The sequence below is a fragment of the Melanotaenia boesemani genome, chromosome 8 (genome assembly GCF_017639745.1).
Source record: "Melanotaenia boesemani isolate fMelBoe1 chromosome 8, fMelBoe1.pri, whole genome shotgun sequence".
Taxonomy (NCBI): domain Eukaryota; kingdom Metazoa; phylum Chordata; class Actinopteri; order Atheriniformes; family Melanotaeniidae; genus Melanotaenia; species Melanotaenia boesemani.
This window is the reverse complement of record NC_055689.1, coordinates 26,507,203-26,535,010: the sequence shown is the minus strand read 5'-3', so window position 1 is coordinate 26,535,010 and position 27,808 is coordinate 26,507,203. Positions and strand designations below refer to the sequence as shown.

Here is a 27,808-nt window from a genome sequence, read left to right as displayed (position 1 = left end):
CAGACTTGAGGACACACATCTATACCCTTGTTTTTGATGCATCAAGGTGTTATGTTGCCACGTGCAACATCTCTAATCTGCCATATCTTTCTCCTTTAATAGACACACAATGCACAATAGAGGAGGATGAGGATGCTGGAAGATGGCTGATTCATCCTAGAAACCAGAAATTAGAAACATGTCTTGCGTGTTTTCCACAGTTCTTTCACATTTGTGCTTTTCTTCCACTTAGGATTTCTAACTTTTCTACTTTGCACTAATGATAGAGAAGTGGCAAACTGACCTGATGCTAACATAACTGTCTTTTTAAAATGCGGGAACAGAAGGTATATGAATCTTCCATCCAACTGTGGGCAAGACAAAAAATGAACATATTTCCAAAAACAGTTCCTCTTAAATGCTGAGTCATAATTTATGAGTTGCCAAAAGCATTTGGATGAGTGCTAAGCTCAACATCATGAGAGCTGCTGCTGCTTTGAACAAGCAGTAAAACAGCTACACATGGCAGACATCCTGCTGTGCTTATGTGCATACATCTAAATATTACATCATTCTTTTTGTCTGTCATTTAACTGCTTTTAGAGATTTTTAGAGTCAGCTTGATTTCCACTCCAAGTACGGATCAACTTCTCACTATAGCGCTGAGCTAGATTCTGTTAAGTGTTTTTGACAGGTGTCAGATCCTATTTGTGCAGCTTGCAGAGGCGTGATAAAGCACGGTTCAACTGAACCAGCCGTCATTGCGGATTTTCTCGCGCACGTGGACAGCTCTCCTGCTGTGTCGAGTCGGAGGTAGATGAGTGTCTCACTGATCCTGGGCAGTTCTCTGCTGTGCTTCAGCTTCTTGCACTCGGCAGGTAAAGCACAACAAGCTCCAACTCAGTCAGACTTAGGGGATTATTTACTTAGACCCTGCTCAGAGCATCTGACTTCATTTCCCAATGCCGGCAGCGTGGCAGCATCCTTGCATGTCAGTGCCAATCACTCCTGCCTCACTTATCTCAGGTTTTTGTTGGAGAGTTAAAAAAAGAAGGATTTAACTGAGCTTTTGATGTGCTTTTTTCTGGCTTTTTGTTCCTGCTTTGTTTGTGCCCCAAACACAATTTATTTCATTTTTCAAGACAACCACTACCATGGGGACTAAAGGAGACTGTTTAAAGCCAAGCGTTCTTGAGTCAGACCCCATTACATTTTGTTTACTTTTTTTTTTAAAAAAAAAAAAGGAAAAGAAGAAAAAGACAAACAGCAAATTGTATTCTCTGTGTCCTTGGGCTCTTGATGTTATTTGTCGCGTGCCAAAGCAGCTTTACACTATGCCCCTTATCTCGCTTTTAAATTGGCCACATAATAAAAGCCCCCGCTCCGCAAAGTTGTCCAGTCGTAATTGTCATAGGTAAACACACCGCCTGTTGAAGGCCTGCTGCATGTCTGCATCTGCACACGTGTTTTGAAATGTTAGTTATCAGTTCAGTAGATCCCACCTTTTTTATTTATTCCAGCAAGCCTTTTTGCTCCAGAACATCCAGCTTTCCATAGGGAATGTGGTGTATGCACGCCCATGTTTGTGTGAGAGCCTGCTTGTCTGCTGCTGGAGTGGCAAATAGCTAATGAATAATGCAGGGTAATAGTGATGTGTTGACAGCTCTGACAGCTGAGAGCTGCCGAGCTGTGTATCAGTGATAATGTCCCATATCTCTTCTGTGCTCCTCCACTCTTTTATTACAACAAATTGCATTTTTTTGTAATTTCGTTTCCTCACAACCCTGCAGTGTTTGTGTGCATTTGAGGAAGATGGTTGGACTCCAAACTACATTCTGTACTCAGGGAATCATAAACACACATTTCCAAAAATTTGGCTGAAGCTGGTTTTTAAATTAATTTCAGCTTGTTCGTACTCAGAGATTGGTGTGTCATCATGTAACATACTTATTCAATCAGCCAATGAAGTAATAGCCAAAGGATAATTTGTTTTTCTGACTTCTTTTTAGTCTCCAAAGGTTGTGGCTGCCAGTTGTGTTATGCAGTTGGAGGAAAAAAATGATTTTTCAGCATACATATTATTATTGGTAGTTTCTGAGGGTTCTTTAACCCGTTAAGGCCCGACCCATTAAAAATGGTAAGAAAAGTCCAATTTTTTAAATATGAGGTCTTTATTTGGCCCTTTAACAAAATGTAACAAAAAAAATGAACGTTTTTTTTGTGTGGGGGGGATAGCTACCATTTATTACCATGTGATATATTAAAAAAAATGATAATACTGTTTTCTGCTTGTGGGTATCTATTAGAGGACAGAAGACGACTATCATATTGTGTTCAACAGGATTTGGGGCAAATTTTATACCATAAATTGAAGCAAAATGTCTCAGAAACTGTATGTGACAAATATGCCATGTCGGGCTCTTATGGGTTAATACCAGGAAACAGTACATTGCAGAAAATCAAACAGTCATCAGCCCAACAAGCAGTCTCTTGGGAGTATGAGCATTTGAACCTGAATGCTAACATCAGCATGATAACATGTTGAAAATGACAGATAGCAACATTTGTTGTTGGTCACCCAGTCGATATTTATGGTCACACAATCATATTTAAATGTCATCTTACTAAAGCAACTGCTAGGGGTGAGATTCTTTAGGCACATCACAGTTTTATTTGATTATGATTCAGATGTTTGTGATGCAACTATAAAAGAATTACTGATGCCTTTTTTTTCATGTGATGACTAATGTTACTTAACATTGTAACAACATTGTACTTAACAGTGTTACATTGTTTTTTATATTTGTCATGACAAACAACGAAGCAGAAAACTCTCTTAACTATTGGTGAATGTGGGGCAACTTCTCTTTTTTTCCACCACATTAGAGCAAAACATAGAGCTGCATCAGATCCCGGAGGTCTTGCGTTTACCTCATTCTCATTCCATGTCTTACCTTGAGCCATTCCATACAACTACCCCACTTCTTACCTGATAGCAGCTGGGACTGGTTCCAACCCCCCAGTGACCTTGAATTGTATTGAATTACTCTGCAAGAGGATGCCCGACTCCTGAGCCACCTCATCTGGCATTGAGAGGAGCCAGATGAGGTGGCTTGGGTATCTGGTAAGGATGCTCCCTAGACGCCTCCCTGGTGAAGTGTTATGTGCATGTCCCACCCAGGAAGAGACCCCAGGGAAGACCCAGGACACGCTGGAGGAACTACTTCTCTTGGCTGGCCTGGGAACGCCTCAGGATTCTCCCGGACAAGCTAGCAAGTGTGGTCGGGGATAGGGTCTTCCTGGCTACATGAAGTCTGGGTTTCCCGACCCCAGATAAGTGGCAAGAGGATGGATGGATGGATGGATGGATGGATGGATGGATGGATGGACGGACGGACGGACGAGCGGGCAGGCGGAGGGAGGGATGGATGGATGGATGATAAAATAGGTGGCTAACCCTAACACTTTATTGAAATATCTTTTGATATGATAGAAAATAAATATCTGCGTTACATGTGACAAATAGACCTGTAAAGTGTCTGGGAAGGTGGTCCACAGCACAGAGGCACCGCAGGGGGCAAGAGGCTCAGTAAAGGGAGCTGGTGTGGGAACAGTCACCTCATTCTAAATATGACCAAAATAAAGAAAATGATTTTGGATTTTGGAAGGAGTTAGACTGAGACAAACATGATATTGGTGGAAGAGGTGATGATGGTGGAGGACTATGGATACCTGGGTCTCACCTGAGCAACAGAACTTGAAATGTTGTAAAAAAGCTGTTTAAAACAAAGATAGACTACTTTTTGAGGAAGATTAGGTTCTGAAGTGTTGGCAACAAAATGTTGAATATCCATAATTTGTTTGTTTGTTATTTAAATAATTTCTTCAGTAAGTGGCAAAGTGTTGTTTTTTTTTGTGTGTGTGTTTGTTTTTTAATTTTGTGATCAGTAAAGTACTGTTTTATTTTAAACTAATTTTTAAAATTATTTGAGACTACACAGCTTTCTTGCTTTTCCAATAAAATCTTAAAGAAGTTCATGGTTTATATATAAACACTCGCTGAAAACTTCTATAGTGAACATTAGAAAGTCAAGAGTAAACAGTGTGTGCAAGGAGTAAAACAAGAGCAGGTCTACAAATATAACAACATACACAATAGAGCTCAAGTCAAGGTGTCCAGTTTAATTTTCTAGCTTAGGTGCAGTTAATATGCTTAAAGTGGTTCTATTATGTTCATGTTGAGGCTAATTTATTTTAATATGTGAGTTTACAAGGGCAGGAATCAAGCCAGCATTTTTTACAAACCCCTTTATATATTTTATATCGATCTTCAGATCAGCCTCTGCCAGAAACCAGCAGAATGAGACTCTTCTGCCTGAACCCGCCTCCCCCTGATGCAGGCTGCTTCTGATTGGTCACCTGATGGGAGTAGTTGTTAGGAGCGTGCACTGTTTTCATCATAGAAACACCGGCAGAGCTCGTAAACAATGTCACCACAAAACATGCAGCCGTACGTGCTAATCAGCTGGGTTTTTTTAGCCCGGTTTTTACATTTGGAGCATTTCTATCTGCAGTGTTGATCGCCAACTTTCTGGTCATCATTACATGTGTGTTACCTGCTGGTAGCAATCAGGTCAAGTTAGTGTGAGTTAATTCCTTTAGTTTGACCATTGCTCACATACTATCAAAACAAAACAGACATCTTATTTGGTTTTACTTACAGCTTGTGGCTCAGGATAGGAACGTGGTCCTGGATTGTAGAAACAGACCCTCCTTTCAGCTAAAGCATGGTCAAAAATTACTCGTTGTATCGGCCCTTCTTCATCCAGCAGTCTTCAGTGAAGTGCCGATCATAAATGCAAACGTTGGTGAAACTCTGTGGCTGGCTTCCAAAAACAAGCTCCATTCATTGCTTTCTAACCGTTGTTTCCTTCAGGAATTTGAACAAATGTTGCTTTCCCTCACAGCTAAACAAGCATTTCTTGTGTGACATGTTCACACTGAAAATGTTGCGGTATCCACCGCTCTGTCTTCCACCTGAGCAGTGAAGATGGGTGTGCTTTTCTTCTCGTGAACGTGCACAATCTGGAGATGATTAATAACTAAAGGACGTCACAAAAATATCGAAGTAGGAAAAACTCTTTAAAACCTCTTGTTTTCAGCGCCATGAAAACTGAATGTAGAGACACACTGGAAAACTCAAACATGCGTTTATGTGATTAAAAAATGGCGCTGCACACTTGTCTGATCAGTATTCAACACTATAACACTCTAGAAAGCTCAGAAAGTCTAAATAGCATACTAGGGCCCCTTTAATGCAGGAGTTTTTGTAAAGACGGGTGCTGTATTATGCTTGGTAAATGTCGCTGTCCAAGGTGCTGATCCTGAAACAGACAGTTCCAGTTGGCAGTTTTATTTGGGATGCTTGTTGATTTCTTTATAAATTCTTTAGTTTTTTAGTCTTTTATGTTTCTATGTTTGTATTTTCACCCTTTTTTATGGACTCAAATTAACTGATTAGATGCTCAATATTACATTTGGACCAAATTAATTTGTAAATTTGTAATTTGCTATGTTTTTAGAAAAATTTAATAATCCAGTTGTATCCATCACCTATTAAGAGTAACTTGAAGCTAATATTTTTTTTTCTGTCTTTGTTCTACGTGATATTAAAGTATTGAATAAGGGCAAGGGAAGGCAGTTTATTTGTATAACACATTTCGTGTACACGACAATTCAAAGAGCTTTACATAAAACATTAAAAGCATTACAGATGGTGCAAAGAAAGCATTCAGAAGTAGTGAAAGGCAGCAACAAATAGCAAAAATCACAATATAATAATAAACTACATTAAAATGATTAAAAGCAAGATATGGGTAATAAACCTTTTTACTCATGTTGGATATTAAACCAGCAAAACCAGGAATCTAAAGGTTATTAGCAACAATAATTGTTAGATGCGGTGCTTATTTATTTTTGAAAATTAGAATAAATGATAGTTTTTTAACAGAAGCCCTTGCAGACCTTCACTCTGTACCACACTTTGGTTAAACTCCTGATAACTACCTTGCTGTGTTTTGGGTTGTTAAATGACCTCAGGTATTTTTTAGCCCTCCGACTCGGGGGGCCTCCAGGTGCACACTTCAGACGTTACACATCAGATTTCTGTAAAACTTGTGTAATGATGCCCCTCAGCAGTGCTCTGTGTTGGAAAATGATCAAAGCTTACATGTCTTAACTTTGAACAGCCATAACTCAAACACTGACAGTCTGATGCTGATGAAAAGATTTTGCATGTTCATATTGATTTGCCCACCAGGTGCTTGCATATATCAGTCATCTGCTGTTGTTTCTCACTCTTTAAACCTTTTACCAACCTACATATAAGCATGAGTACTCTGACCTCCTGAGACACATGACTCGTTAATGATTGAATATATGATGGCTGTTTTCCTGCCCTGTTGACATATTCACATTTAAATTTACATTTCAGCTGAGGATCAGATCCATAGCAACCTACAAGAAGATCATGTTAGAATAATTTCAATTCCCAGATTAGCTGCACACAAGAGCAAAGAGCACAAAAGATCAGAAACACCATCAGTAGATCTTTTAGTTCAATGCAAGTTATTCTTAAGATATTAATGCAATTGAATGTTGCACTAAACATTGTGTTTTTTTGCATGTTGGCAGGATCCAGTCTGGCTCCTACCTGAGCACCGGGTGGTTCACGCTCATCCTCGCCATGGACATGTGCAAAGAGATCCATATCTACGGCATGATAAATGACACTTACTGCAAGTAAGACATCAACAATCACACACCCCACACTTCTTCACCTCTAAGCCTGGATGAAAAATGTGCATCTTCCCACAGAACTAGGAAAAATAGATTCACATTCAGTGCAGGGCTGTCCAATCACTGCCTTAACTGCAGACTGCCTGGTTACATTTCCAATGCCTCAGTTTGGATTTAATGGCTAAATTTCTTTGCTGAAATCCATACTGGGCTTTTATGTGCTGTGAATACCATTATGTCTTCCTGGAATACCCAGCAGGCAGCTGTATCTCTGGTGAAGAACCAAGTTGCTCCTCTGCTTCAAGTTTAACAGGTATATGTATCGTCTTCTCTCAGACTTTGGTGAGTGATTACTGTCAGGTTGTGAAGCTGTAAGGATGACAAACAATGCTGTGGTTCTGGGTTTAGCTGCTCACTCTCAAGCCATGCCACCCCTGATTAACTTACTGCAGTTTTATCTGAGCTGTTTCTATCCCCTGAATCAAACACTTTCACCTAATGTATGCTGAAAATCCTGCCTTTTATCCTCTCGTCTGTTCCACCGTGCACAGCAGGAGCTGATATAAGATCCACAGACACATGGCAGAGAGGAGGGATAACTCAACCAGCACAGAGGATTTTTATGATTTAGAGAGGCAGTTAAGGGGCCATTTTCTTACTCTGCCTTTCTCTAATTTATTTCCATCCATCCTGCATGAGACAGGAGAATATTATTTTTCACTGTGTTTCTGAACAGAAATTTTGGTGGTGCACAAAGTACTTTTGGCAGCAACAGGAGAAGCAGCGAGGGGTGTTTTTGTGTGGTCAGATTCAATGCTGCAGCCAGAATTGACCTTAGTGGTTATGTGGTGCAAGCTCCAACAGGTACTGTAGAGAGGGTGAAATTGAATTTATTTGTTAACACTGGTGCGTGCTGCTGTGTGACACAGAGAAGGAGCAGTGATTGGGCTGTGTATTACAGCAAGCTGGCAGACAGCCACAGCTGCTCTCTCACTGTGGACCCACTGGATGCTGTGATGGCTGTTTCTCTTCTGTCTGTGTTCATTCTCCCAATACAATTGTTACACAAGCCATCCTCTCATAAAGCTGTCACTTGCCATTACAAATCTGCAGCAGAGTACACAATGAACCTGATCTACTGCTCTGTGCTTCCTTCTGTTTTAATTGATTCCACATTATTTTTTAATGCAAACTAAACAGAGTGACTCCACTGGAAATTCAGATCAAAATAATTTGACTTTCTAGCTGTACAGTCCAGAGTCAGCTGCATGTTTTCAGATTTCAGGATTTATTACTGTCATAGTTTACAGATAAATACTGTTTGGATAAAAATATTAATTTAATATTTTTGCTGCCAGCAACTCCTTTTTCAAAAAAGGGAAACCCACTGAGTGGTGAACTTTGCTTTGCAGCCAAATTAGCTCAAATCACAAAACGCTGTACTTAAGCAGCCTCAGCTGAGTGGTTTATTAATCAAGCTTATCTATTTCTTCAGAAATTCGGTTAATGTTTGTTTGATTTAAAGCCAAAAAAAAAACAAAGGATATGATTTGTGTAATAGTCAGCAGAAAAGATATTGAATAAGAAATGCCTTACATTTAAATTTGCCATTTTTTTTAACATGTTATACATGTTTATAAAAATATGATTTTTTGTGTGTATATTCTAGATTTACATCATGCACACATAAGAAAGGTCATTTCAGCTTCCACTAAGAAACAACACAGATATTCATCACAACTCATGTGATCAAATCAGCATCAATATGTTGTTCTGCAGGGAAACGAGGACGAAGTGGAAACATGCGGGGATGCAGCATTAATCTGCTGTTGCCATAACAGCCGCCTTTTTTCTGGGAAGCTTTTTTCACAAGATTTGAAACCTGACTGCGGGGATTTGTCCCCCACTCAGACTGAACAGCATTAATAAGATGCTGGCCGATAAGGCCTGGCTCTGAGCTGCAGCTCAACTCCGAGGGGCTGGATTGGGAAACCTGATGCACCAGATGGTTTTTTTTACACAGACCCATCTGGGTGGTTGTTGTGGGAAAGTGTTTGCAAAGGAGAAAAAAACAACAACAGAAAAAAAAAAACTTGGCAGGACAATTTGATTAAACATCTTTTAGTTCAACATATGGTGAATTCAACCAGTCAGCTCAACTGAGTGGATCAATGCTCTGCTGAAGCCTGTCATGAGATGATTAAGGAAAAGCCTTCAGTGGATTTTTTTTTTCTTTTCTTTTGTTTGTTTTTTTTTTCATTGAAGAAAAATTTCTGTAGTTCTGATAGATCTGATCTCCTTCTGGGAATATAAGTTATTTATAAATTTAGAAATCAGAAATAATTCCATGCATGATCTCTGGGACTTTAGATCTAAGCAACTTCTGTTATCAGAGCCTTTCTACATGTCCACTGTTACATGTAGAGCAATCTGTTGGTTTTCAAGCAGATCATCACTGCTGTCATGATCTACGGTTTTTGTAAAGTTTTATTAAAAACTAATTCTGTCAGTCTTCGTTTTCTTCTGTTCAGTGCTATTTTAAACAACTAAAGTCAAGAAACAAAGAAGAAAGCATGAGAACAATGTTTCATTGCTTTTTGTTTTTTTTCTTTTCCTTTGGACAATGATAAAAAGAATCAGTGGTCTTTAACAAATGGTTGAGTTGGCACAATAATACTGTAAAGTAACAATAGTGAAATGACCCAAATTTGAAACTGTAATGGGATAACAAACACTTATTTTTGCCATTACGTTCCTAAAATGGCAGGGATGGCTTTGGCAGGCTTATTTCTTTGTAGTTTTTATAAATTTCATTATAGTCACTGCTCTACCAAACAGTAAAGCAGGCTGTTAAAGGGTTAAAGCCTCTTGTTTTTAGTCAGTTTTGCTTTTTTTTTTGTTTCCGTGTTCTGTAATCCAGATATGTTTTTAATGAATAGTTTATCTCCTTCTTGGTTAGCCTTCATTTTGTTTTCCAGGACTTAATTCTCGTTCTTTTACTTTCCAGGTTTCCATTATTAAACACACCTGTGTTGAGTTAGTTTTTACTTTGCCTGGTGTATATTTATACTCAACTTCCAATCAATAATTTTAAAAAAGCACTGCAGAATTCTTTTTAGATTTATTTCAGTGAGGCACCCCTATTGGCAAATTCTACTTTGCATCCACCCTGCACTGTGAGATCTTATCTTGACTCTTGTCTTATCTCTTGCTCTGTCTTTTTTTCCCCCTCTCTTCCTCTGATAATGTCTTCTTGCGTTTCTTTGCTGAATCAGCCACAGCACACATTCAGAAACCCGGTGTGTTTATATCCACTTGCTTGTGTATGATGCGGTAAATGAAGAAAGACTCGACTGCAGCGTCCCGAAAGAAAAAGTTGTATAGTGCAGGTTCTCAGCCTCAGGATGAGGCTGAGCAGTGGTGGCTCCAGAAATGCGTGTATTAGATGTCACTGTGCAATCAAACAAGTCCGGATTGCAGAGTTTTAAGGTGGGAAAGTTACGTAATGCAGCTGTTCTTTGCTGTTTCCATTTCTTTGTAGAATCTGGGGAATTGTGCATTTCCGTACTGATGCTGATGTTAAAGTTAACCATTCAGCTTATAGTCCAAAAAAGTTATTTTGCCATTTATTTTTCCTTTAATGCAATGGAAACAATTAATTGTACATCAAATCACAATAATGTTGATTACTTTAACAGTGTTTTTGCAGGTCTACCTAAAAAACAATTAAACACCTGCAGCTTATTCAGAACTCTGCTGCTCGAGTCCTCACTAAGACCAAGAAAGTGGACCATATCAGTCCAGCTCTGAGGTCTTTACTCTGGCTGCCTGTTCATCAGAAAATAGACTTTAAAGTTCTGCTGCTGGTCTATAAAGCTCTGAATAGTTTAGGACCAAAATACATCAGTGACCTCTTGACCCAGTATGAACCTGCCAGAACCCTCAGGTCATCTGGTTCCAGTTCTCCACATCTAGTTCTGATTCTGGGAACTTATCTGTTCTTAGAGTCAGAACTGGAGAAGCATGTGGAGCATTTCTGCTCCCAGAAAGCCTCACATCAGCTGAAGCACTCGGCTTATTTAAATCCAGGTTAAAGACCCACCTGTCCTCTGCTGTATTTAAAAAGTTTTTATTTAGAAGTCCAAATCGGCATCTGTTTCTTTTAAGCTTGAACTTTTAAACTTGATCCTGTTTTAAAACTGTTTTTCTCCACACTGGAAATGTATTTCTTGCATTTTATTCATGTTATTTTATCTTTTTCTTTCTGTTTTTATTTAATTTATTTTTATTTCTTTAAAAGTTTGTTTTTAATGCACTTGTTATTGCTTCCTGCACCCTGTCGTGATGCTTTTAATGTTTTATGGAAAACACTTTAAATTGTCATGAAACGTGCTATACAAACTAATTTGCCTTGCCTTATCGTTAACTAAGCACAAATTATTTATACAAAATGCTAATGTTTCCAGTCCAAAACATTTATTATAACTTTTTACATAAAAAAATATTTGGGTCAAATTAAAATGTATGCATAGTTTTTAACCCATTAAACCGTTACCAACTCAATGACATTTCAGTGCCTACTGCAGTGTGTAAATATATTGTCAGTTTTAGGGCCAAGTCAATGCAACACAATCAGGACAAGTCAGACAACATCAGCCTCTGTCAGAGATTGATGTTATTCTATTTGCCAATAGGCCGATTGCAGCCAACAAGCTAAACTTCAGCCAACTTTGATATTAGGCTGATAAATCTGTGCTTTCCTTGTAGAACTTTGTAAATGTAAGACTTGTTGTCTTTTTCTCACCTTGGAATATTGGCATCTTACCTAAACTTGCTCCTGGCTCTCCTCTTCATCCAAATTCTTACTTTCATGCTTTAATAGTAGCGTCAATATAAACTAAACACTGGATCAACAGTCGACCTTTCACATTAAGCAACAACTGTATTTTTTCTAAAATGTTTTTCTTGGAAGGATGAAAGCTTGTGGTTGAAGATATTTGTCTGCAATATTTATTTTTTTGCCACTACAACCTCTTCACTGTATCTTTATTTGCTGTGCAACAAGTTATTAAAAAGCAAGGCCAAGGAGCCAAAAACCCAAATGAAATTAGAAATTCTACACTAAAGCAGACAGAGCCAATATGCCAAATCTGCCTGGACCTGCCAGTAAGGGATGCTGACTGGCCCAAAATAATACTACCTTGACTACACACATCATCTTGAGGCTGCTGAAGTTTTACGGTGCATGCCAATGGCTCCAGGGTTGTCTACAGAAAAAGGTCCTCCAGGGTGTAGACAGGAATTTGAAGCCAACAGCCCATAAACACTTTAAATGGCAACCGTTTTTCTTGGAATAGATCTGCAAACATATACAGGCTTCCGTTTGTTATTTGTGTCTGTATTGGTGGTTTACATGTGAAGATAAATATGCTCATGAAAATGTTCTCCTAGGGCAGCCTCCCTTGGCAAAGCAAATTTGTTCAGCACAGCACAACAATCAGACCATCATTCTGCCTGATATGATGCTGGACAGAACAGGTTAACAAGAGCATAAACAGTCTCCTGGAATAACCTGTTCTTAATAACCCATCTTGTCTCTCTCCTTTCTTTAGGACGGAGGGTTACAGAAGGGTTCCCTACCACTACTATGAGGCAGGCAGCCGGGACGAGTGTGCAGAGTACCTCCTTCATGAGAGCGCTCCCTATGGTGGACACCGTTTCATTACAGAGAAGTCTGTTTTCGCCAAGTGGGCCAAGACTCACGCCATCAAGTTCTTTAACCCACCATGGCAGCTGTCGTGACCCTGGTTGAACCAGCACGGAAATATTATTTACGTCCCCTTCATCGGCATCCAGAGACAAAATGAATCTCTGCACTGTCACAAACAAAGACAAGCATCCATTCTGACACAAGTTTCACCTAATATCTCTTACTTAATCCAGTCCTGGTTGGTCACAGGTTGAACCTCCAGAATCAGGCAACTGAGTCAGACAAATGTCCAACCTGGACAGCAATGCCATATCTCTTTCTTGAATTGTAAGTCTCCTTTTCCTGAACTTTATAGTTGAAGAACTGTGTGCACGGCTCACTGCTCTGCACTGATTAATCAGTCCTTTCGATGCTCTGTGAGTCTAGAAAAGGATGGCTTGAACTTTAAAAAGGAGAAGATACAACATCTGGAAGCTTACAAGTGACTCAGGCTGAGTATCTGTTTCATTCCCAACTGTAGCTGAAGAAAAAGGCTGCCTTAGCAGAGTCGAGTCACGTCAGCCTAAAAGTCTGACAAGCTTGTCTATTTTTTCCTCTGCGTGTCTGTCTTCTGTCATGCTGTAATTAATCTATAACGAGTATCATTCAGGCCTTCATCTCTGGTTGAGAGAGTGCTGAAGGCAGATGCTCTGTCTGTTTCAATTTACTTGGATCCTCTCAAAGATTCTTAGAAAGCAAGGTCATTTGAAAAAGAGAGTTTAAGCGAGCAAAAAGCAGATTGAAGGCAAACTTGTAGGTAAACCACAGGAGAAAGCAGTGGTGCTGTGAGTTGACAGCTTCATATAATCATTACTGTCTTTTTTCTGTTATGATGATGTGAAGTAGAATTATAAGAGATGCATTGTGGCTTTGGCTTGATGTCTGGATGGCTTACTAATTTATTCTGCAGAGGCAACACTTTTAACAGTGTGCCATTGACAATGTGATCATCACAGCACATAGAGCAATGTGCAATTACGAACTCCATCTCTCTGGAAGGGGTTTAGTTATTTGTGACCCTGCAGAGGAGGAGATTTATGCGTGTGGTGAAACCATTTGAAGTTCATTGTATTCTATTATCATTTTGTGCCTGCAATATACTCTGCAGTTCATTGTATAGCACAGAGGAAGATGCAATTGTTTTCTTCCTCTCTGATTCTCATCCAGGTTTGTGCCTCTTTGTGTAAAGTATCACTGTTTCAACACATTGTCCCATTTGTCTCTGGATGCAGCGTACGCATCTCCTGGTTCATGACTGTACATTTGAGTGCATCTTTTCCGGGACAGTGAAGAACAATCTGTGATATGCTGAGGCGTGTTTGTCGGTTGGCAGCTGGGACCTCGAGACCAGTGTCCCGCTCTGAGCTGTGGTCTAAAATTAGGACTGAAAGGAGTCAAAGACTTATAATTTAGGTGACTTGATGCACAAGGTCCCTTAGTACCAAAATATACTGTTACTGAGTTTCACACCTGTACAAAGAGCAGCTCAGGCGTCTCTAGGATTTTGGGGTTTGCAGGTCAACAGTAGTTCCTTAGAAAAACTGGGCTAAATGTAAGCATTAAAAAGTATTTGATTACACAAAAAAATGTTTACTAATGTCCAATTGTGATTTTTCCAGAACTTTCAAGTGAGAAAAAACAACAGGATCTCTGTACATACACAGCAATTTAAATTGACTATTTAAGTTCATCTCAACAAGACAATATTCTTATTAGTGTTTATATGAATTGCATATTAGATATCACATTCAGATTCCTGTTTACTTGTTACAGAACGTAGTCTGAGTAATGACTCATGCCTACATTACATTTCCTGATGCCCCTGTGATATTTATGCCCATCTAAAACATTTATTATATCTTTAGCCTGCTCAGGTATCTCCTGAACATTAAAAGTGCCCTGCATGTCTTTGATGTGTTCCTACTCCAACACACCTTATTCAAATTAGTGATCTTCCTCATCAAGTTATTTGCAGCCTGTTAACAAGCCATTCATTTAATTCATTTGTGTTAAAGTAGGGTTACTTCTAAAACATGCAAGGCAGGGGCTCCTGAGGACTTCGACTGAGAAACACTGGCATAAAATAACTAGACTTATCAAAGCAAATCCAAATAAAATGACTGTTCTCAGATAAGAAGCAAACTTAGCAAATATGAAGCCTAGAGCAGCAGTGTGTGTCAGAAAGATTTGGTGATACATGTCTAAGTCATGATCCAACATTTCTTACTCCATATATGATCTTATACAGCAGGTATCACCAACTCCGGTCCTTGAGGTCCTGTATCCTGCAGCTATTGGATGTGTCCCTGCAGCATCACACCTGATTCAGATTAATGGGTAATTGACAGACTTGTGCGGAACTTGACAACAAGCTGTTGGAGATCCATTTTATTTTAATCAGTTGTTGTAGTAGAAAAACATCCAGTACCTGCACCAGCCCTTGAGGACCAGACATGGTGAATACAGTTTAAAGGTGCATTATGTAACTAAATCACAGGTTAATGACAGAAAAAAATCATATATCATTAAAAACTGTGTTTCTATTGCTATCTATTGGCTTTACTAAAGTACTTATTACTGCTGCTACTCCTGCTGCTGCAGATAGTTTGATTTTATTTTTCAGCTATAGTTCTGTGTTTCCTAAGTTTTCATAAACGCAGACATTTTCTAAAAGCTAGTATTTACAGCTGACATGACAGAATGATTTTAACTTTTGATCTGTTGGCTGAAAAAACAAAGTTACTTTATGGACCTTGAGTTAAAGCTACATACCTGCTAATAAGAGTTCCAGAGATTTGTTGCTACATAGGAATCAGGTGCTTGAGAAGTGTTGATGAACTCAGATTCAAGAATGAACTTAACTCTTGCAGCAGAGTGATTCATGCAGTAAAAAGCTCTTTTGTCTAATATGTTCATGCACTTTTAATGCAAGGAATCTGTTCTTTTTTGTAGAAAATACAGCCTGTATGAGAGCTCAGCATTAAGACTGTGTGATCTGATTGAAGGTTTTAGGAAAAAACTCCAATGTGGACTTTATTGTTAATTTTTGGTTAGATATTGATCAATATTTGACCTGCAAATCAACAAAATCACCTTTTGGCTTCTTGTGTATCAGGCTTCTTGTGTATCAGGTGCATATTTGAAAACTTTTATCATTTGCTTAATAGAGGTTAGCAAAAAGCAACGCATCTCCATTATCAAATCTGTTGTCACCTTGTCGCTCATTGTAAGTCTACCCTGCTGACCGAGGCATCAGCAAAATGTAAAAAGTTCCTGTTTAAAATTCCTCCTGGTGCAGCTCATCGGAAAGGAGGCAGCCGTGACAAAGTTGGGGTCAGCGGTCCCATCTCCTCTGGGACGACATGTTCCAGAGGTGTCCAAGCCCAGCAGGCAGTGGGGAATGAAAGTATCCACCACATGATAAGGTGTGGAAGTGTGAAAGACTGAAGATGAGATGAGGGCCGCGGGAGGACTTCCTTCCGTTCCTGTGAGGAAACAGACACTGATGTCATGCCATTAATGAACATTTTTCTACATTTCCCCTCGGCCTGTGATTGTGCAGTCATCTGGCAGCTCTCCACCGTTCACTCTTACCTCTGCAGTCGTGTAGTCCCCACACACTGTAAACACTTCACACCAGTGTGTAGTTTTCCTGTGAGACACTTTTTGTCATCATATGTGATTTTTAGTCGTCTTTTACTGAATCAAGTGAAGTTTTTCTTTTTGTTTACTCACAAGTGAAGAAGAGTGCTGTCTTCTCTCCTCCTTCTGTCATGTGTTTGTTTTGATTATTTTTAAAAATGAGTGCCTTTTTTTTGTTGATTCAGTGGTTTGTGTGCAGTATATTTTTTTCTTTATTCTGCTTCAGGCCACACATTTATTTATTTTCTGATCAACAAACACTCCATTATTTTCAGCTTAACACACTGGAAGAATACCCTTGGATCTTTGAACAGTACATTATGAACAATACGCCCTCTGATAGACTCCCATGAATCATCCGTGGCTCACAGGAGACGACTGTCGTCACATGAATACAAGTGTGGGCAGAACTGGAGGCAAATAATAGTATAATTTCAATGTTCAAGGAAGTTTTATTACCTTAAAGAATGATATATTATGGTCTGGGAAAATTGACAGCTCATAGTTATTATATCCTTTTGATTAATTTGTTCAAAGAAAAGGCAGGAAAATGTCAAAATTGCTGTTTTATGTTTATGTTTCAGTCTCTGAACTGTTACTTTTTTAATCCATTTTTTTAATGTGGGAATTCAAAAAGACCTTAAAGTATCGTACAAAAGCTTTTTCCAATCAGGAGAAGAGGAAACAGTATAATAAATCTGAAAGCCAAATGCTTTGGGAAGAGATTTAGCTAAACTCAGAGCATAAATGCTGACATACTGAAACACATCATGAATGGACACAGAGCTCTTTCAAAAGAACATAGTGGTAGTATTAACTGTTCATAAGTCTTAATCGCTATTGTCCAGTATGTTCCTACTGTGGCCTTCTTTATTATTAATTTCCTTAACCTTTACTTTTTTCATTTGAGCTTGAATTTCTTAGTTATATCACCTTGTTTTGCCCTGTCCGTCTGTAGTTTTGGCTAGATATTTAGCAACTCATACCACTTACCTCGATGAACCCGCTATCGGCAATCACTATTCAGACACTTTTATCCAAAGTCTCTTAGGCTGCAAATATATTTGTTCTTCATTGACAACCAATTTGAGGATAACACAACATCAAATTGAATCCATACACAGCTTCGGATTTACAGGTAAATTATGAACAAGTGAGACAATACAGGGAGTTAATATTTTGGTTAAAATTGAAATTACTACAGAAAAGCACTGCATGTCCATGGATATATTGATGTGATACTTTATTGATGTATATTGATACATTCAGTCCTGGTGTAGATGGGATGGAGAATGGGGGTAATATGGCCATGTTTAAACACTCATCAGGACCCCAGCTGCGGAGTTTTGAATGTATTGGAGCCTGTTCAGGCTCCTGCTAGGGATCCCAATGAGAAGTGTGTTGCAATAGTCCAGTCTAAAGGAGATAAAGGCATGGACCAACTATTCTGCATCTGAGAGGGAGAGAATGGGGCGGAGTTTGGAAATGTTCCAGAGGTGATAGAATGAGGTCTTGCAGAGGTGGTTGATATGGGATTTAAAGGTGAGTTGGGGGGCCATTTTTACACCAAGATTTGTGACACCTGATGAGAGAGGAATAGTGGAGCCAGAGAACGAGATGCAGGTTATAAGTGATGATTAGAAAGAGAATATATGAAGATAATTATATTTTTGGCCTTAATATGATTTACTGGCAAAATAGAGTCCCATGCTTTATTCCAAAGGCAGTTTGTGTTGTGGGGATGCTGGAGATCAGATCATTTGTGTAATGGGCGTTCATTAAACTTCCCCTAAGCCACAACCTTAAAAGCAGAGGATGGAAATGCACACATATAGAAATTTTATTAAGCAGATTTGCTAATTATTCAGTTAAAATGTATTATTTTCCACTTAATCAGGCCAAAGCAGCTATTTTCCTCTTTTCTGTCTTAAGACAGCAGTATGTGGGTGTAACCTTACAGGATATTTACTGTTTATAAAACACAATATATTCGACTCGTACATATTTTAACAAAACATTCCCACTGGAAAGAAAATTAGTGTGTTTCTAAAACAGTTGCTCTTTGTTTTTCATATTTTATTTTCTCTTTTTTCCCATTCACAGCTTGAATTTATCTTTAAATGGCTGTAACAGAAAATGTTTCATCCATCTGCAGACCTGAAGCAGAGATTTTTCTTTGTACCTGGTTGTATACATGCAAATGAGGCGGAGGGTAAATGTTAAGATCCAAACTGAAGGTCAAAGAGTTGTGATTAAAGTGTGCACATCTCAAGATCTGCGGAAAAAAAGACTTGAATTTTATTACTCCCTGATTTTTTCTCATCATTTTGCTTTTTTCTTCACATTGTGATCAGTTGAGATGATTACTATGTCGTTTGAAGTCGAGAGTTTAGATTTTAAAGTACTTTTGATTGTGTAACTCCACACTGAAACCTCTTCAGTTCTTTGTGTAGAAATTTATTCACACCGTCTGACTGTCGCCATCTTCTTGAAGTGCTTTTTACATTTGCATTGAGAACTTTATCATATTTCTTCCTGTGTGCATGTCTTTATTTATGTTGTTATGCACTTTTTTCATTTTCAGGTCAAGTGTCCTTGTAAAATTGTAACATTGGGTATGTTTGAGCTGCAGAGAATGTAATATTTGACTGGGTGCTGTAATGAAGCGTATTGTTTTTCTGACAAGTCTCACACTCCTTTTGTCAGTGAGAATTAAAAAACATCCAAATGCTGCATGGATTATTGCAGGTTGTTGAAATGTACATTTTGTTAAGTAATTTAGTCTGTCAGTCGTTGTCTACTTATGGGCTATAATTAGATTTATTGTGAATGTTGTTATTTTAACTGGTGTGATTTCTGTCCTCTGTGTCTTTTTTTCTCTGTGGGGATTAAAGAAAACCATAAAACACTTTGATACAATTGAATTCCTTTCAAAACAAATCCAACTAAGCAGCATGTGAATATAACAAACCTGGTGAAACACATCCATGTTTTATCAATGGGGTTCAAGCTGAGCTGTCTTTTCAAATGAGGTGTCTCATGAGATTTTCTAAAATGTCAGCAGAGGGGCAGAGATGTGCTGAGTCCAGACTGTCTGACTGCTTCAGTTTTTATGTAATTACTGCATAGCTGAACATGAGTTTGCTCACACATTTTTGCTTTTATGCCACTTTATGAATAAAGTATCAGCACAGAAAATTACAAGGGAGGAAGATTTTTAAACCCAACCAAAAGCTGAGATGTTCTGATGAAGCATGTCATTTAATTTACATTGAAAGTTGATAGTATAAATATTGATAGTATTTTTTTAATTACAACCCCCCCTTAATCTCAGCTATGTAACAGCTAATATAATGCTGTTAAGTTTAGTATTATTACTGGAATATATTTAGATATTAATATCAATTAGACTTTTTGGAGATGCAGAGGAATATTGCATTTTATGTTTCATTAAGTTAAAAAAAAAGAAGCAGTGCTGGAATCTCTTTCCTGGTAAACATCTCTGAATGCTATGCTTTCTTTTTTTCTGGTCTGCACTACTTAAAACCCTGCGCGTTTGTTTGGCCTACAAAGGACGACGTCACACGTCTGGCTCTGCATCTTGGTCTTCCTCATCTAAACTTTCACCCTTCACCCTTTTCTGTCTAATCCTTTTTCTCTTTTATCCTCTGAAAACTCTATATCCGATTCTCCCTCAGTGATTTTAAGGGTCTTTTCTACCTCTCACATTGAGGTTTCTACTGAAAAAAAATTACTCAAACAGCAGAACAAAGTCCTGATGTCCAGTACAGGGGACATTAATAAAAGAGCATTTTTCTAAAGAAAATAAATAAACTCAGATCTGAAAACTCATTCTGTTATTCCTAAGAGGTTTACACACTGGAATCAACTGTCAACTAACATTTAAAATTATGTTAATTGTTAATAACATGATTATCCTTCTTTTTTCCATAAAATGTTTTGGCCAAAATGGAAACCATTTTGAAAAGACAGACATGGCCAAGTTAACAACGCCATACCCCCTCACATGTGACGTCATCTTGAAGCTACAGTTGTCCTCTGTAAGGATCAACAGGACTTATTGAAATGTGAGAGAATGAATAAAAAAATAAATAAATAAATAAAAAAGAAATGTGAGAGAATGGAGCTATATAATAACATCCACTACAGTGGACAAATATGAATTGCTGAGTCTCAGGAGGATATTTAGATGTTTTATTTTTCATGTCTCTTTATTGTGACCATACTCATCACTGCAGTGTATGTGAGTGTGTGTTAGAGAGAAGAACACACCCCCCTCATTAATCATTTCCCACCCTCTGGCCACCCCATGTAAAAAAAAACAAACCAAACAACCACTTTTCAAGCTTATGGCGCAACACTGAATAACCAGCTGTTCAGGTCAGGATTCTGTCGTCCATCTGCATTGTAAGGACAAAGGACACTTCTTAGAGGACAGTAATGTGCACATTTTGGACAGGGTGGTCTGAGGGATGACTGAGAAAGGCTGTCTATATGAAATAGGAAAAAAACAACATTAAACAGAAGAGGTGGCCTCAGGTTTACTCTATTCAACACCTGCAGTGACTTCACAGTTTCAAAACCATTCACACCTCGAGTCCTGTGACCAAAACACATCCTGTGTTGGTCAGGCAGGCAAACAACTCACAGGTGGAAACGAACACAAGGTGGTTGGGTGGGTCAACCACATGCATGTGACTTCACCAACCCTCAAGTGTGAATGGCCAAACTAAGGCCTGGAACTCCTCTCTGACCGGTTTAGAACTAAATAAGCCTTTGTGGATGAGAGACGAAAAGAAGCCCAGTTGCCTTCAACTCTTAGGATTACCATGACCTGAACGACTGACTCCACACCAACATACAACACATGAAGAAATTCCTCATCAGTGTTCGTAACGTGCTGGAAACCTTTACTATTAACCCATTAATACATAAATTAAGACCCTTTCTAAAAGCAAGGACATGGTGTAAGCTGTAACTAGAAAGAGGATGTGGTGATTTTGGAAAGTTTAAGCGCTATCAGTGAAACTAAATATCTGAGCCTGATATTTTAACATATTCTCATTTTCAAATTGATGCCAGCAATACATTTTAAAATAAAGTTGCTAAAGAGGAATCTTTTTAAACCAGAAAGATATGAAGTGCAATCCAACTTCAACACACAATTCAAGTCAGAGGATGGATCAATGCACACAGTATCTCTGAAGGCACCGTTAACGCTGAAAAAGTTACACAGTTTCAGGCAAGGGTGCAGATAATACGTCTTCCATGGAAGACCTTCAACAAGACACTGTCAAACCACATGGTGCATGTATTAAAACAACATGGCTTATTACTAAACTGACCCATCTGCAGTTCTGTCCTTTCAGCTTCTGAAACAATTTGGTGGACTTTGAACTGAAAATAAAACACAGATGGCTTCAAGCTGGGAGAAACAGCTGTTTTTAGTTTTTAGTTTTCCATTGGTTACAGAATGCTCTCAAAATAAGCAGTTATAAGTGCAAATAAGTTAAACAATCTTTTTTTGTGTGTGTGTGTTCCAGCATTTTATATGTTATTTACTTGAGGTGATGCATTTATCCTAATAAATTTTACCTACAACCATATATTTCTGGGAAAACATAATGTGCTGAAGTCAGGAGTGGTAAGAACAGCATAGGACATTTTTTCCAACATGTGAAACAGCAGACTTTATATAGCTCTTAAACAGGTGCAGGTCTTTGTTAAATCTGGCTGCACAGGCTCTCAGGCTGAAATAACACGTTTACAAAAGAAAAATGTCTCGTGCAGTCCCCCGAAGGATGCCAGGTCTTCATCTCTGTTAAATTTATCAAAATGATTCACAGCAGAGAGCAAGTAAATTTGTATAATGTTGTTACGCCTGCTCAGACTTTAATTAATTAGCTGTTTGAGTTGTCTGCCTGCGCTGACCAGCATCAATAGCATTTCCAGCGCTGTGGGAGTGCTTCAGTCATGTAAAGATGCTAATGCAACATTGTGCAAAGCTTTCAGGAGCCTTTAAGACTCCACCATACTCTCCACCATGCAGAGAGGAGTCTGGCTGGTCAAGAGGATGAGCCAAAACATAATGAACTATCTACAACCACAAAATGAACAAAAGGTTCTGCAGCAGATGGTCTGGTCCCGCTGAGCTCTGATCTCATCTTATTGTCAACATCATGAAATCTGTCTGGTATTATATGAAACAACAGATGACTGAGACGACCTAAATCCAAAGAAGAGCTCTGGAAACATCTCCACGATGCTTGGCTCAACCTCCCAGCTGTGAATGGCTGTGCCCAAGTGTAGCAATAAGATCTGGTGCCTTTTTTTTAAAAAAGAAAAAGCCTAACTTTCCTCTCAGAGAGCCTTGGAACAGCACGATCTGTCTGCTCAACCGTGCTCTTTCACAGAACATGCCAGTTATATCTTATAAGCTAATAAACCAAGGTGTCTGGCAGCCACATTTTGAACCAACCACATCAAATCAGCAGCCTCTTCAGTCTTTTTTATGAGAGTTTTAGAAAGTACAACGACTTGGCTGATGTATTAACTAATAACTAAATGGCTCCAGAGCCCATTTATTTCTCTGAAGTGCAGGGTGGAGCTGTACACAGAGCTACACCAGCGTAATGGACATGATGTAATTTGCAACAATAGGGAAACTAATGAGCTGTTGGGTAAGTGGAGAAAATAACTTTTTCAATAAGAGGGAGAGAGAGGAATAATCTGCCATTTTCACTTCAGTTACCTTGGCTGCAACAGAACTCAATTAAATACAGCCTGACCCCATTTGTATTTTACTTTTCCTGCCTTCTTTTGATTTATTTAATTTATTTTTATTTTTTCTGGACAGCTGGGACATATTCATATTTTCTGTGATGCATATAGCTAAGCTGTGCAAGGTCAATGACACAACCAGAGTTTCTTCCATTTTATGTTTGCAAAAATTTGTTCCTGCTGGGTGTTTGACCTCTGGAACGTTTCTACAGGATGATGTACTCTCCAGGGCCAGATGGTTTTTGCAAGAAGGTCTATTATTGCAGCTCAGGGACACTTGCAGAAGAAAAACAAAGGATGAAAGAAGAGCAAAATTGAGATTTCGCTGCACTGCCTATAAAAATGTTTTCATAAAGTACATAAAAAAAGCGCAGAGTTTATATTTAAATTAATAAATTGGTGGTGGCCCCATTCCAAGTTCATATGTGTGTATGATACGTTCTAGCTAATTTAGTTTTGCTGTCCATTTTGCCACATTTTAACCTTAATCGCTCACACTATCCAATATGCAGGTTATGCTTCTTATGCCATTTTTCTTCTCTGTGGTTTTCCTTGCTGGCCATTTAAAGTTACTGGGGTTGCAAATATGCAATCTAAAATGTACCGCCATGTTAAAAGCTACTCAGACTCTGCAAAAATAAATAAATAAATAAATACATAAAATAAAACAAAATAAATCGGGAGCAAGCTCCATTTATCTTTGTTTCACCTGTTTCAATTTACTTTCCTATCACAGGATGATGCTGCATCAGACACTTAGAGAAAAGAAGCCCTTACAGATGGTTCCCTTCCTGATTTAATCCTCCCTGTTCAAGCTCTGTTTTTATAGCTGCCAGCAATCTGCTCCTGTAGGTGTTGTTTTACCCAAATCCTTGAATTTAAAGTGCACCATTATATTTCACCACTTAGTACCAAGGAAACAGGCAGACCCTAAATTAGGGTGGGCAGTCAGAGTACACTTACTCCCTCTGTACTGATAACTCTAAAAAAAAAAAAAAAAAAAACAACAACAACAAAAACACTATGAATGTTCTCCTCAAAATGTGTTAATGTGCAAAGAATTTCTTTTTGACGTATTTCTAACCCTGGTTCTAATGATGCTAGAGCCTAAATCCAAGCAGGAATTATATAGTTTTAACATAGCATGTTGCACTTACATGTAACAGGTTGCATTGGAAGCTTCTGTCGTCTCAACTGAGAGTCAGTTGAAGGCTCATGAGTCCAGACTGCAGCGGTACATCTATGGCCAGCACATAAACATGATGTTTCAGTATAAGATGGTTTGTTTGATCAAGGTCAAGCAATGAAATGTTGCAAATAAATCCTTTTTGCTAGTTTGTTTTCTGCTATTTTAAGTTCTTTAATACGTCTCCTACTCACACTTTCTCAATAAATGAATGCGTGAAATATTAGATTTGTTCTTTATTTGTGCCCTTTATTGACGTGAAGTCAGTCATAAAGTGCGACAGACTTCGGCCTGACCTGGTACCAAATGAAAGCTTCTCCATAAATTCAATCAGACTTACTCTCGTAAGAGTCGCTTATTTACGCTATACATGTGCCTCATTTAATTAACCTCAAGAAACCTTCAAGAGTGGTTTGAATTGCTGCAAAATAAATAAATAAATAAAAATGTTAAATACTTTATTTCTTAACAAGTGCGGTAAACCTTCAAATAAATGGAAGCTGTTTTGTTCAAGACTAACACATAAAACAATGAAAGTAAAATATAAACATTTACTTACTGGTAGTTGGCTCCTTCTCTGAGCTGTTTTCTGTTAAACTTGATATTCAGATCATTTACAGCCTGCTAGTAGAAATTTTGTACTTCTGTTGATTGGCATTACATGAATTTAGTAAATTATCCTTGTTTCTGACATTTAATTGACTCCAGTCCTGCTTAAGATAACTGCTATCACGACTTCATGTTTTGCTGATCTGTTGCACTAATGACCATCGTGTTGCTTTGTTGACAGATGCAGCCAATTAGTCAGGTGTGTGTGGGGGGAACATCAAGTCAAAACACACCATAAACTGTCACCTTCCCCAGATCTCCAGCTGTGCATGGTTCATGCAGCTTGTACTGGTTTGTTTATGTGCACCATTAGATGTTAGCATCTCTGACTCTGCTCATTTTCATGTTTCATCAGGAATGAAATGAGAGCCAGACTCTGTTATGTCCACTTCGGTTTTTTCCCTGACAGATCATATTAATTGGTGTATTTTACTGCTTTTAATGCAGCAAATGAGTCCAGAAGCTGTGACCATTTGCAGAAGCAAATGTGAGAGTCCATGTGGGAGTGAACAGTCAGTTGAGTTTTTCTTCTCTATCAGCCAATATTTCACATCATTTATAAAACTAAAACGTGTGTAAAAGAGTGTATTATGTTTTAATTAATGCCATTCAAGTTTGATAAAGGTAATATATCCCCTGTAGCTGCTCTGGTGCTTCAGTAATGATTTGCATGAAGCAGACATCACTTTGGTGACCACGTTTTTACGCCCACCTCCCTACAGAAATATGAGCGCTGCACTAATTACCTCATGTTTATATTGATTACACCCACCTCCTCCAACTACTGTCTTCACTGTCATCAAGCACATCAAGCCTGTCGGGAATCAGGAGACTCGAGGATAAAGTATACGAGCTGACACTAAATGTCAACGATTTTCAGATTATCTGAGGCAACAGAAAACATTCAGCTGTGACTAATTGCAGCTGTAGCTCTAACAAAATAAATCTCTGTGTTGTCATGCATGGCTTCTCTCTTTCAGTCTGTTGGCCCTCTTTGGATGTTTTTGAACAATTACTACACCTCTTAAATAGCAGATATATTGCATCGACTTGTTCAGATTGTGTTACACTAAATAATTCTTCGGTTAATGTACCTCTTTACAACCATGTCCGCCCATCCTTTCATCAACCTTGATGTAATCAAAGTTTATAACATCCTACATTTTCTGCAGGGCCATGGTATAATCAATTTGTTCTGGAAGGTCTCATCTCTGGAAAGTCTCCCCTTGCTCATCTCAATCAATCACTCCTGTCTAAAGATTATTTATATTCCCCCAAATACACCGGCTGTGGATTTTCTTTATGCATTTTCCATACATTTCCAGTTTTATGCTGATGACACCCTGGTGTGAGTGACAGGAGAAAAACATGATTGACTGCTCTATGCAGGAATGTGTGGGTTGCTTTCAAAGTGAATGCGGAGCATGAGCAGGGTGGGGGCTCATAAGTGAGCAGCAAACGTAAACACTACAGTAAAGATTACAGCCATTTTTCAGTTTGTCAGTTTTGAAGAAACAACTTTATGTTGGCATGAATCTTAGAATTAATGTTGCTCTTTATAGTTGCAGAGCAGTAGGTATCGTCATCATCATTGTACAGGGTGCATACATCAGACTTAATGTAGCTTCGATGCATGTTACGTCTGTCACCAATAATCTCTAAAACTGCAATATTTTGCTTACAGTAGAATACTTTTAAAGAGTACATTAACCCTTTAGGCGCCAAATTTGTGACATCGCAACCAGAACCAGGCCATGTCTCCAGAAAAAGAACTTAAACCTGTTACCACTTTCCACCTCTAGACGTCAGACATGTGAATGGGCTGTCAACAACCGGCTGCCGCCCTCAACGATCGGTCACAGTTTGTTAACGATCAAGCTCTGCACCACTCACCATCTCAAAGCCAAAAAACTTAGGGTCATATGTCCTATTATTCATTAAAGGTGCAGTGTGTAACAAAATCAAATGTCAATCACAGAAAAAAATGTAATATGCAATAAAAAACGTATTTTTCATTGTTACATAATTAATTTTATTTAAAAAGTTATGTTTTTATTAGTGCTGGGCACGTTAACGTGTTAATTGTGCATTAGCACCATTAATTTTTTAATCGAACGCTAATTTTTTATTTAATTATTTTTTTGCTGGCCGCTGGCTTTGATGACAGAAACATGGCGTCCATGTCTCTCTTCCCTGCTGCAGCGGTGCGTCTGACGTGATCGGGTTTATAAAAATAAAGAGATGTTTTCTGTCTGGAACAGGAAGAAGAAAAAAAGAACCGACGAAAAATAAATGCCGTTTTAATTTATGCAAGACAGCAAAGGTAAGACATGCTTTCTGACTTTTACAAACGTGAAGCATAAATCAGGCCTTTTTCTACCTCTGGTTCGGTGAATCTTGGTCATAGCGAGATGAAACTTCCACCTGTGGAATCTGTGAGATGTGAGCTTTCAGTAGAGGAGCCGTTTGTTCGTGTTCATGCCGTGGGGTGGAGATGGGGAGACATCATTTGTGTTTACATATTTTTTGGACTTTGTGTAGCTGCTCTTTAAATAATGTGTTGTCTTAACTGTGTTTGTTGGTGACAGAAATGGTTTTACTGAGCTGTTAGCTGAGATTCTGGACTTTCTGTGGATACCACACATGTTCAGAGTTACATCTACAGACCTGACGCTACACCAGGAACGAGTTGTTAACCCCTTAACTCCCGGTAGCGGAGGCTGAAAATGAAAGTTTAGAGAAATTATAGGCCAGAAACCTGGATAATGAAACACTGAAGGTGCATGGATGGAAGTTATTGTGCATATTGTGAATATTTCTCTCTCCTCACCATCTAGAAGCTGTGAGATTCTCATCCTGCTTTCTGTCTGTTCACCTGATGCTGATATTCATCACATATTTGTTCTTCTGTGTTTAGAAGGAAGCAGCTTCACAGCTTTAAATTCATCCTGCTGACTTTTTACCTTTTAGTTAGTAAATCCTGAACATTTCATCCTTCTTTGTCATAAATATTTGATTTTATAAATATATATGAAGAAATATTT

The 27,808-nt window shown here is 38.5% G+C and overlaps 1 protein-coding gene across 2 annotated transcripts in view; it reads left to right on the top strand.

Moving 5' to 3' along the window:
* Nucleotides 1-12,917, top strand: part of st6galnac3 (ST6 (alpha-N-acetyl-neuraminyl-2,3-beta-galactosyl-1,3)-N-acetylgalactosaminide alpha-2,6-sialyltransferase 3) — a 91,187-nt gene extending 78,270 nt beyond the window's left edge. For both annotated transcript variants that reach the window (XM_041993194.1, XM_041993193.1), the window contains 2 exons: nucleotides 6,673-6,780; nucleotides 12,390-12,917. In XM_041993194.1, coding sequence (XP_041849128.1) covers nucleotides 6,673-6,780; nucleotides 12,390-12,579 — 298 coding nt within the window. In that variant the 3' untranslated portion in view covers nucleotides 12,580-12,917. The remainder of the gene's footprint in view (nucleotides 1-6,672; nucleotides 6,781-12,389) is intronic.
* Nucleotides 12,918-27,808: the final 14,891 nt, after the last annotated feature.